At 41.5% G+C, this 12,102-nt stretch overlaps 1 protein-coding gene across 1 annotated transcript; it reads left to right on the plus strand.

Annotated features, from left to right (window-relative positions):
* Window positions 1-5,559: 5,559 nt before the first annotated feature.
* LOC139640633 (serine/threonine-protein kinase VRK1-like) lies at window positions 5,560-11,625 on the plus strand (the record flags this gene model as incomplete). Its single annotated transcript, XM_071514806.1, has 8 exons — window positions 5,560-5,689; window positions 6,629-6,795; window positions 7,247-7,302; window positions 8,171-8,240; window positions 9,370-9,457; window positions 10,436-10,544; window positions 10,885-10,977; window positions 11,493-11,625. Coding segments are annotated over exons 2-8 (676 nt in total), but the record flags the coding sequence as incomplete, so codon positions are not given.
* Between the last annotated feature and the right edge of the window lie 477 nt (window positions 11,626-12,102).

A 12,102-nucleotide genomic window follows, 5' to 3' on the forward strand; every position in this document is an offset into this window, starting at 1 on the left:
CAAACACAGTGAGGCTGTGAGGGTGAACTTGTCTCGGTCAAGTTCACATAATAATCTCAGATAAGACATTAGAGATTAGAATTTTGTTTCTCTTTCCAGCGTTGAGAGAGATTTGTTAATTTTCACAAATTGTCATTAAACTGTTGTGTTCAAGATCATAATAATGGGTATGCTTTTGTTTGAGTGTAGATTTTCCCTTTAAGCAAGAAGCTGACAGTATGCCCCCAATAGACTGAACTGTAATGTATCCTGATATATATTTACATATGAATTGACTGTAATGCAACATTTTGACTGGACTCACAAGGATGTGTTACTTTTATTGTTATTGTTGTTACATGACATTATTATTGAATACATACAAATGGTTAAGCATTTGTAAAAAGCGGTAAAGTAAAGATGTTGAATATCAGCTCAAAATATCAGTATCGGCAGCTTCAATCCAAAACAAGGTAACAGTAAACATGTCACCTTGTTTTGAGCTGTAATTGTAGTTCCCCCTTGGGCCAATCAGTGTAATTTAGAATGCTGGAATGCAGCGGTGAGATGCATCATTTCCCCACGTTTTGTCAAAATTGAATCAGTGGTGTCTGAGATATTGCATGTGACACATACATGAGCAAACAATGCCGGTACCTGTACTGGCCTTCAAAAATCTATATAATCTATATATACTGAATATTGCTTGCCATGTGTGAAATGCTCCACAAGTACAAACTATATTCATATAACACAGATCTGATCTTGTTTTTTTTTGCTTGTTCAAACTAAAAAAAAAAACACTTACAAAAATGCTTAGACTGTTGAATTGATTGGGATGAGGCTTTGAGTGGATGCAAATTAAAAGTTACAATTTCACAATGCAAATCCATGTATGTTTTTTCATGTAGTGCGGCCTCTTCAACGCAATGTTTGCATGAAACAAAGCAAATTACAGTTAAACAGCTACATGTCTCCAATTTCCACTCGCTGGGCCACATCAAGAAACGTAAGGACTAAATGATGTTTGGTTTGGGGTTTTACATTTCAATTTAGCCCCAGGCCTGGAAGCCATTAAGGCCTAATCTGAATCCTGGTCAGTGCTTGCTCTCTGGAGCAGAAAGTGTGGGTTTATTAGCATCAAATCATACAGCACTGGGAGTACACACACACACACACACACACACCGGCATAGACCCAGCCTATGTCCAATAATGGCAAAACAGCATCTCATTACTGGCCATTAGATTTGTATTACTTTCATTTGAACTGGCAATACATCTCATATTCATAAACGGTACAAAGCCACAACACGAAATAGTGACACAGCTGCATGATGGGAGCTGAGGGACGAGGCCAGGAACAAATGATACATAAAATGAAACCGTTTGGAAAACGGCATTTCTGATACGGGGGCAAGATGTCCGTAATTACTGACAAAATGTAACGCCCACAAATTGTGTTGACAGGTATGTCTAGGTAAGCCTGTATAATTAAGCCCATAAATACATCATTTTCTTGAAACGTTGAGTGACTTTTGTCAAAATTTCTGTCAGCTTGAAGCCAAAACGTAAATGTATGTATGTGTGAGAGTGAGAGAGAGAGAGAGAGAAAGAGAGAGAGAAGTGAGGGAAGGGTAAAAACGCCTCCATCTCTTTGGCACGCCGTCCATATTGAGTATCTCTTACTGATGGACACAGCACATTAACTGGCTCATTATCAGCCTCCCACCATATGGACTTGGGCCGGGGTGGGTCAGGGCCGCGGCCGCCCCCGATCTGCGCCCCCTCCCCCCCGCCTAATTAGGACAATTATGCCGTCTCCATCACGAGGGCCAGTTACACAAAATGGTGTCGCGCCCTCGCCGAGATTGGTGTCACCGTGCCCAGACTATGAGAGGCGGCGAGAGGAAACCGCCGTGTCGCTCGCCAGGCACCGCCGAGCTCACAGAGCAATTACCCCGGGTGAGAGGTGGCAGAGTTGGAGGGGGAAAGAGAGAGAGAGAGAGAGAGCAAGAGAGGGAGAGGACGGACGAAAAGAGAGACATCAAGTGAGAGAGTGGTACAGAAGGGGAAGAGTGAGCTTGGCTAGACCCTGGGTCGCAATGAGAGATTGCAGTGTCACTCGTGTTAATGTAGGTGACTTTTGGATCGATTGGGTCTGGGGCTGTACAGCAATATCCTACTGTACTGTGGACGGTGTTGCTGTGTATTCTTTTAACCTTTATTTAGCCAGGTCCATTGAGATTAAGAGTCTCTTTTTCAAGGGAGTCCTGGCTAAGGTAGCAGCATCAAGTTCAAGTTTCAACTTTATTCGTCCCAGTGGGCAATTGCTTTCACAGCATGAGGCCACCGTCGTCATCATTATCACCGACAAACAATCATGGTCCTCTTCCAACATTTAGGAGGGGCAGTCGGGATGGGGACTGCCCATTGTTCCGACGGCTCATTATTCTGAAACCCCAATAGTCCGAAAAATGTCCGCCCATTGGACCATAAGCCCATTTGTCTGACAGCCGGTTATCCCGGAGGTGGTTGGGTTGAGGCATGGAGTCACTGAGGTTAGGGTTAGGGCAAGCTTACGGTCAAGACTGTCAGAAGCCACGGTTGTGGATGGAGCCAGGCATGGAGTTTTCGGACTATTGGGGTTTCGGAATAATGGGCTGTCAGAACAATGGCATGGCACCTCATCATCATCACCAACAAACAATCATGGTCCTCCTCTTCCAACATTTAGGAGGGGCAGTTGGGATAAAGGATTCCTTACACCCATTTTTCTTGGTAGTACTTAGTGAGACTGAACCTGAGCCAGAGTGTTGCACCCAAAGAACGTGAATGGATAGAACGGTCCTTCCGCTGTTTGCCATGCTAATTTAGCTAGTACAGCATAAAAGGGCCACTATGCAGTGTTTAAGGGTTAATTGCTATAGTGACAACGCATTAAGACCGTAGTTACGGGCATTAAGACCATAAAATCTTTCAGACTTGCTTGAGAACTGAGCAGATTTGTCTGTTGCACCAGTGCTTAGCAAACTGTCACAACTCTGAAAGTTGACGTTAGCTACAAGGCTAATGTAGCATTATCAAGGATTGTACTTCTCTCCCAACTCTTCTAGTTGCATTATCATATTAGCAATCCATGGCAGCAAGGGTAATGGAGAAGCTCCTTTTGTTCTTGCTGTAAAACCTCTCGCCACAGCGACTTGCCGAAAGTTGGTTTATGGAAGCTAGCCCATCGGTGCACAAAAATGGCTGTCCTGGAACATTGACTTGAATGGGAAAGACTGTTCTATCCATTCAAGTTCTGTGGTTGCACCTTTAACACAGAGTGAACGAATGGGCAGTCAAAAACACATAAAAGAAATAGTGTAAAGTAGTAAAATAATGTATAAAATCAAAATGCAATCGCAATTACGTGAAAGGGAGAGCAAAGAAAAACCTGCACACACTAAGCGCTCCAAAGTCCACTAGTCCAATATCAGAACAGCAAGTTCACAGAGTAAAAACTTCTCCATCTTGAATAAGCAAAGCAAAGACAGCTCCTTACTGAGTCTGCCACAAAATCCTCCATTATCCCTTTAAACTCACCAGGAGAGGCCAGCTCTTTCAACTGTTGGTGAGGTTTAACTGAGATGTGCAAGATGACCGATTTAGCAAAAGTAGTGGGACACATTGTAGATAAGCCTACAATTGTAAAAAGAATGCATCAAGTGAGGTATTTTGGAGCAACACACACCTTTACTGCCTGTCTACTGCCCCGCTTTATACCAAGTGATATGTTTTTCAGATGGAATAGTTCAAATCTGTTCAAATCCCAGGCATTTACACAAGTCCACACGTCTACGGTCACTTCTACGGCCCAATCACCTACCGATTAAATGAAAAAACTTATTGGGACTGCCTTTGCAAAAGATGGTGGGAAAAGATGATGCAATTAAAGGTATTCCTAAGGCAGTTAGACATAACCCCAGTTAATGACAGGTAGTCAAAGATACACCATAGGCCCTGTGGTGCAACAATTAGGCCACATTCATTATAGCTGTTGTTCCATTGATCTTCATAGAAACAGCCTACATGACTCAGAGCTCATCTTCACTCCAAAGTAGACCCAGTTTTCCCCAGTTTTCTTTATGACTACCTGATGTTCAACCAGCGATGTTTTATTTTCTCTCTTTTATAGCAGAATTCTTGAGTCTTAAATTAGGCCCTAAGGGTGCCTGTGGATCGATAGGCTCGCTGCAGGTGCATACCAACAGGAACAACAAGAGTAGGCACTTTCCTTCTCCTTTCATCTGAATAAAACAAGCTTGATTGGGAGCGATGAGCGGAGAAATGTGTGAGTTTGTGTCCACCGCCGATTACAGCGTTCCATTTGTTCCTGCACCCTGTGTTCATTACCCAGGCATGATATTGACCATGTTGTACAGCAAAACGGAGATCAAGCTGGGTTACATCAGGGAGGCTTGAATTCAAGAAAACAAACTGTTATTGATTTGTGTAAGTAAGGTGAATAAGCAGTATACAAGAGGCTGCTTTGAAGGCCCAATCCTATGTCAGGATACAACACCACCTCTGGTTCCATTTTATTGGATGTTGCTGCTAGTATTGGCTGCAGTGATATTGACTATTTAGAGTATGTATGCACAGATGAGGTCCACTTCAGTACCATGCTGTAACAAGGATGTCTGTAAGCCCTATGGATGACACCCTCTGCACCAACTACACTAGGGTTAGACTGATATGAGCATTTTTGGAGGCCGATAACGATTTTTCTATTTTTTTACACCAATTTCTTTAAATTTGCAGCAAACTGATATATAGGTCTAACCCTAAACTACACAGTATTTATTGTATTCAGAGAATAAAGTGATACTGATCAATTAAGGGATCATGACATATCAAGAATGATGACGATGATGATATTCATTAAAATGATAATGGTGATGATAAATGATGATGATGATGATGAATTGCATTTTTTTAGTCTTTGGTAGACTGAGTCATGATAAAGGGACTGACATACAGCTCAACTTTTATTAGCTGTAAATGATGCTTCATAGATATTTACATGGGTGTAAAGAGATTATCTAATCTGTAAGCATGTCCCACCTTTCAAGAATCTGAGTTTATATTTTACAAAACCAAACAATCAGTGAATGAATCTGGATTTAAATGTATGGGTTTTTATTCTTAATTTGTCTCTAAATAAATTACATGTTTATGTATGTATGTCTATGTATGTATATGAAATACATAGATTAAATAAATAATATGAAACAATTCAACCTGACTTTTTTTCTCTAACTTTGTCAAAACATACTACATGACAGTTTGGCATCTTGCTGGCAATTCTGCTGACCTGAGTTTTGAATTGGCATTAGTCAATCCAAAAGATATAACGGTGTCAAGATCACATATGAGCCAACGGGGAGTGCATTACTGCGTATTCCCGCCTCTACTGCTTTCCTATTGGTTATTCGTTGTCAAGGAACACTTTCCATGCTTCCCATTGGCTCTACTAAGTAGCGGGAGGGACAAACTTCCAGGAAGTAAGTAAGTTTTGTTTCTGCTTTTGCTGTGCCAGCGATACACAGCTGATAAATCGGGGTAGATACATTGGAAAAGCCTCCTAATGACTGTTAAGAATTAGCTAAGAGGCTTGTTTCTACATAAAAACGGCATCTGTCATACGGCGTGGATTCCCTTCGGAGGTCAGTGCAATTGTTTTGCCTGTTGCTAGTCAGTCTAACGTTAACTAGCCTGCTGCTAGCATGGTCAACTGTTACTTTGGCTAATGTTGGCTTGGCAACATCTTCAACCGATCATAGCATAAATCGATAATTCCCGAGTGTCAGCTAACAGCTGTGGGTTCATTGGTCTTCGGCTGATATAGATTCAGAAATCCAGCTAATGTACGGGATTTCGGCTGTAGTGGCTCGCTATTTACTGTTAGTGTAATAAAAGCCTCGATAGTGCCGTTCTGGCTTGTATGGACATGAGGTTACGCCAAATTGCATTTAAAAGTCTGTCAGTTTTGTGTTGCTTTGCTTATTTGAAGTTGTATAGCTCCTAGAATATAACAAGTGACCTTCCCTGAACCGCCACAAGCCACTCTTCAAGTCGGCATACATCCAACTCAAGTAGCACTCATTTCAATAAAATATCACCTTGAGGATTTTTTTTATGCCGCTTCTTACAAGTCTACTACTAAAATACTGTACAGTAGCGAGCAGTGGGAACGAGTTCTAAAAGTTGATATAACGTTATGCCGAATTTACCAGAAGAACCTAACGATTCGGAAAAGGTCTTAAGTGCTGTTTTACCAGGCATGTACGTTGGGCAATAAGCAAGGCCATATTAAGTGCCTAACCACATGGCAAGTCAGCCCAGATTCCATATCATTGTTTCAGTTTTGTTTTCACGTCAGACAGTGCTTGTAAGAATTTATCTACACTTATTTCCTCATGTTTAAGTAAATGATTACATCTATTTCCATTTTTACCACTAAACCTAAAAACTTTTGTCACAGGTTTCAGTTTCCAGCCACATTAGCAAATGTTATGTTAATATTTCCCATTTCTCCATGTGTATCTTAAGGTTTTGTGTTATTATTTCATATTTTCCTAACATGTACAACATATTTTCCCCAGGTATTTTATTTTTTGACACACCCAACTTTCCTCAGCTTCCATGGCACCAAGAAAGCAGGCACTACCCAAGCCACTACCAGACGGCTTTCTACTGACCGACACTGAGAAGAAGACATGGAGGCTGGGCAAAATCATCGGTCAAGGTGGCTTTGGACTGATCTATCTTGGTAATGAGGACACTGTGTCTGATGACACATACACACTGTGTCACTTAATCACATGCGTGCACACAGCTGGACAGAATAACTCCCTTTCTTTGTCTGTCAAATACACACATTCATTCAGGGAGATTATGTAGTACAGATAAAATGTACCAACACCAAAATTAGCCTCTGTCTGATTTGGTTGTGAAAGTAGTGTGGATGAACAGGTTGGACTGCTAAGAATTTAAACCACTGACATGTCACAACTAATTATTAACTCTTTCTAATCTTTTTCCATGAACTTCTTCATTCCTCCTTCCTTCCTTTTTTGTTATTAAAGCGCAAGATACATCATTTTGCAAATCTGATCACGGTCTTCCATAAAATGTAAAAATCCCAAAGGGTCTTATCTGGTCCATAAGTGCTGATTTATCATGACGTGTCACATCATATCACATCTCCTGTCTTCTCTCAGCCTCGCAGGATGTTGACAGACCTGTTGCAGCAGACACTGATCATGTGATAAAAGTGGTGAGTACATAAGACTTTAATGCTTTTTTTTTTCAGTTTCAAATAAATACTGAGATATACAGTTCTGCGGCTCACACATCCTTACTTAATGTTGTCATCCATTTTTAAATGAAAACATGAGTCTCTTTTTCCTCTAGTGTTTACTAATGTTGAATGTGTGAGAAAACCTCCCATAGCTTCTGAATATATTTGAAACTTATTGCCTGTTGCATTTTGTTGGGATTTTGTTTGTTATTTGATTCAGTTGCTTTTGTTTGCCATTACCATATTTTATTTTTTTGCTTGTTTCTTTTGAAGTGACATGCTTTTATAAGCCCCATGTTATATTTTATAATGCCAACACAGTATGTGATATTTCGCTTTTATTTGTATTTTTGTGTTTTTTAGCGTGCAGATATATAAAGTCTAAATTCAACTCAAAGCATTCATTCTAGTTTCACCTCAAACTGTCCCAGACCATTAGGAGTAACATATGTAATTCCGGTTTGAGGGTGGATTTTTCCTTTAAGCGTCACGGTGTAAAACTGCATACAGCAAACTAATATTTACCAACCCTTACGGTCTGTGATGCTTTATACCAAAGGAAACCAAAGAGAGGAAAAGATCTAACGTTGGTCAGTCCAGGTTTGGACAGAGTGCCGGTCACTTCTCTTTAGGAGACATTTTTGGATTTGTCACTTCTTGTGACTCTAGAATTTCATTTGGGGAAATAGGGTGAATCTACAGAGTCTGAATTAGTAGTACAGCCACACTTTGTAATTTAGCCTGATAAGACGGGTGTATTTTTTATATAAAAATCTCGCCTGGTGCAGCTTTAAACTGTGATCATGAAACGGTGAAAGTTAACACCACTTGCTCGTGTGCGCAGGAGTACCATGAGAACGGCCCCCTGTTCTCCGAGCTCAAGTTCTACCAGAGGGCAGCCAAGCCGGAGAGCAGTGAGTAGCACCGCCCGTCCGGCGGCTCGGCGGAGCGGGAGTGTGTTTGACTGATGAAGTGGCCGCAGACGCAGAGGCTTCGCCGCCTGCTGCACAGTAATTAATAAGCCAAAGCAAACATGCACCTCTGTGGCAGTTAGCCCCCCTCTCTGCGCTTGTCTGAGCTCTCGAACGCCGTCGTTCGGAGAGAGAGCGAGAGCGAGAGAGAGAGAGAGAGAGAGAGAGAGAGAGGGAGCCACTCACACGTAATGATGCCCGGACCTCCGCTGGGCCCCTGACCACCTGCCAGCCTGGTCGAGCGCCAGTCAGGCCGGCCGCCATCGAGCCCCGAGCCAGGCCCACTGCTTTGTCTGGGGCCTCTGTCTGTGTGCATGCGTGTGTGTGTTTGCACTTGTGTGTTCGTAGCCTCAATGCTGTAAAATTTGATATATGTGTGCATGCGTTATTATGCTGCGTTATTGGGGGACCAATATGAATTCTGGACATAACAACTGGCGACTTTTTGTAGAATTTGGAGTGTTTTGGCTAGGGTTCACCTGGAAAACAAGGGTCCTACACAGGTCTGGAAAGTCTGTAAATGTATGGAGAAATATTTTGGTCATTTCCAGGTCTTGATACATTTGGGAATTGCACAAAAAGTTTGGACAAGTATGGGAAAATGTTGTACTATCCTGATATACATACAACTACCCCTCTCTAATATTCTCATATATTTTTCTGTGGAGAGTAATCTTCATCCTTCATCCTCCTATCAGCATAAATCATACTGAAATCCAAAATCTTCAAATCAAATCAAGCAATTACAGTCTGGAAAAAGTCTGGAATTTTGAAATTGGCACTTTGTAGGAACCCTGGGGAAAGGAACAGTTTCATGGAAGGGATGTTGTCAATACAGGAGGTCTGGGATCTGTGGGATAGGTAGCATTGCATAGTGGTCCAAGGCACCAGGGTTTCTGGTGTCTGTGTTGTGGTTTCGAATCCCACTTTTCAAGCAGTGTTTCCTGATGATTCTAGACTTTTCGGACACCCTAGAAGGTCATTAGGAGTCTAGTTACAGAAGTGTGTGTGTGTGTGTGTGCGTGTGTGTGTGCGCATTCGCATAATTACTCCTCTCCTGATGTTGCTCCAGTGCACAGATGGGCGAGAAGCAGGAAACTGGCCTTTTTGGGCATCCCGGCCTACTGGGGATCGGGGCTCGCTGAACATAATGGACTCAGGTACGGACTTGGTCATGTCATATTGTCAAATGGTGATGTCAGTGAGTAGGTTGATGACTGTATGACAGGTCTGTTTGACAATAAGCATTTCAGCAAGTGACCAGCATTTTCCCTGCACATTACAGTATTAGTTTTGCCTGATCCTCTTTGAACCAAATAGTTTGTGGACTTTCTATTGAGGAGGCGAGCATTTTCTTTCTGATTCTTGTCATTAGAGAGAGAGAGAGAGAGAGAGAGAGAGAACAGGTGCGAAGGCTGCAGCTGATTCAGTTTGTGAAAGTTTATGTAGACTGTGTGGGCGGAACTTGAAGGCAAATGTCACTTTACACTTACATGTAGAAAAATCTTTTTAAAAGTAACATAAACGACCTGCTCGGCCTTGCGTTACGGCTTCAGAATGGGTTCCATTTCCATTATTTATTTCCAATACTTATTTCTGACAATGAAATTGCCATTTCATATAGTTTTCAATGCGGCATGTGTTTTTTTCTGCCTGTTTTAATTTAGGTTAACTCTATGATAAAATCTTGTAGGGGTCTATAAATGAAGTCTATTAAAGAAATGAAATGTGAGATGATATTTAAAGGATGACTGCGGTTTCTTTTATGCAATATTTTTATGGCAGTATTATCTGTGTAAAAAAAATCAACCTTTTCTCCCCGGCTCTTATGTCTTTACAACTCACTTGATAAATGAAACATCATTCTAGGGACATCATTCTTCTAGTGTGTGGTCGCTGTGGCTTTGACCCTTTGCACTACTTACTATTGAACGCTTGTAATGTCTGTGATCAAATACTTTAAGGTTTTTCCGCTGTAGCACGTCACTCTGGGTATGAAATGCTGCAAACAATGTATCTGCTTCTTATTCTCAGGCCAAAGAGACATCGAAATATCACTGGGACTGAAACCCAGGAATTATAGGGATGTGGCTCACAAAGAAAGGCTTTGACTATTGATCTCCTCCTCTCCCACTCAGGTATCGCTTCATGGCCATGGACCGGCTGGGCAGCGACCTTCAGAAAGTGTGCGAGCGCAACGGGGGTCGGCTGAGGATGGCCGCCGCACTCCAGCTCGGTCGAGGACTGGTGAGCGGTTGCCTCCGGTCTTTTTATGTCCATTGATTGGTGATTTATAAAGGAGCTGGAGAGGCTGACGTAGGAACTAGTGAAAGGGTCAAAGAGCGCTTTAACAGATACTGACCCATCTTCACCTTAAGGTTGAGTAAATAAGTAAGAGGTGAATGGAACCTACTTCTACCATTCTGTATGCGCCATTATCCGTTTCGCTTGTTTGCCTTGCATTCATGGGTGATATAGTCACCCATAGGCAATGGCCATTGTGAGTTATATAATCTGTTACTTCTTGTTCTTTACAGAGGTGTTCTGTGTGTGTGTGTGTGTGCATTCTGTGTCTTGTCCTTGCCAGGTGGATGTGCTGGAGTATATCCATGACAACGAGTATGTCCATGCAGACATTAAAGCTGCCAATCTGATGCTGGGTCACAGAGACCCTGAAAAGGTTTGCCTGCAGTGCATCTCCACTAGCTACTATGCAGGTTCATAGTAGTAGAGGCCTACTCTTATCTATGTACTTTTCACTGTTCTTAAATCACTAAAAATAAAACAAAATGGTGGTAGCACACCATTACATTAAAAAGAAATAATGCAAATGTACAATATTTCATTTTGCATTGATAATAATGAAATAATAATCAAATGGTATTCTTCCGCCGAGCTAGTTCCTTGAATAGTAGCTAAACAAAGTGCTTGCTAAGTGACACGTAAATTTACAACATGAGTTTACAGAGGGTTTTATAACAGCTTCAAATGTAACTCAGCCAATTGGAATGGAGGACGAGAACTATCCATTTTATTGTATCATAGGATTGTTTTGTTTTTTTTTCACATTAGCTTGTAGTTTTGATATGTCTGAAAAGCCACGTGAATGACGTGATCAATTCACTTATTTTGTTGAATGACTTTGTAACTAGCAACTTGTGTGTGTGTGTGTGTGTGTTGTATTGTGTGCTGTAGGTCTACCTAGCAGACTACGGCCTGTCCTACAGGTACTGTCCTGATGGAGTCCACAAAGAGTACAAGGAAAACCCCAAGAAGGGCCACAATGGAACCATAGAGTACACCAGTCTGGACGCCCACAAAGGGGTCTGTAAGTGTCTGATTCAGATAAACAGTTAACATCACAGGAAACAAGTACAGATTGTGTACAATCCCACGGCATATTTGTGGTGACATATAGACCTAATAAATGATCAGTTTATTTGAATCTGATCTCAGCTTTCTGTCTACATAGTTGATCACTGCCTTCTCTTCTATGGAGAATAAAATAACGCTAGCAAACATAGCCTATAACATATATTCATAGAAGCACTGATTAAACAGCATTTGCTACATGTATCACCCTACATCAGTGGAGTTCCTTTGCCTGTTGTGTGATGTCATGTTTTTGCAAGAGGATTATTGAAATTATGTCATGGTTAAAGTTAAATTTTCAGAATAACACAGCTTTTAACCTTGTATTAGACTGCTTAGACTTTTGCATAAAAACACTGTTTGATGGTCAAAGGTACAAAAACGTGAGGTGTCTCTCCACGGACTGACTGATGACAATTTGCCTCTTTATAAA

Source organism: Centroberyx affinis, unplaced genomic scaffold, assembly GCF_046629955.1.
Source record: "Centroberyx affinis isolate AG114_WGS23_722 - 3 ecotype Tasmania unplaced genomic scaffold, CSIRO-AGI_Caff_v1 ptg010031l_1, whole genome shotgun sequence".
NCBI lineage: Eukaryota > Metazoa > Chordata > Actinopteri > Beryciformes > Berycidae > Centroberyx > Centroberyx affinis.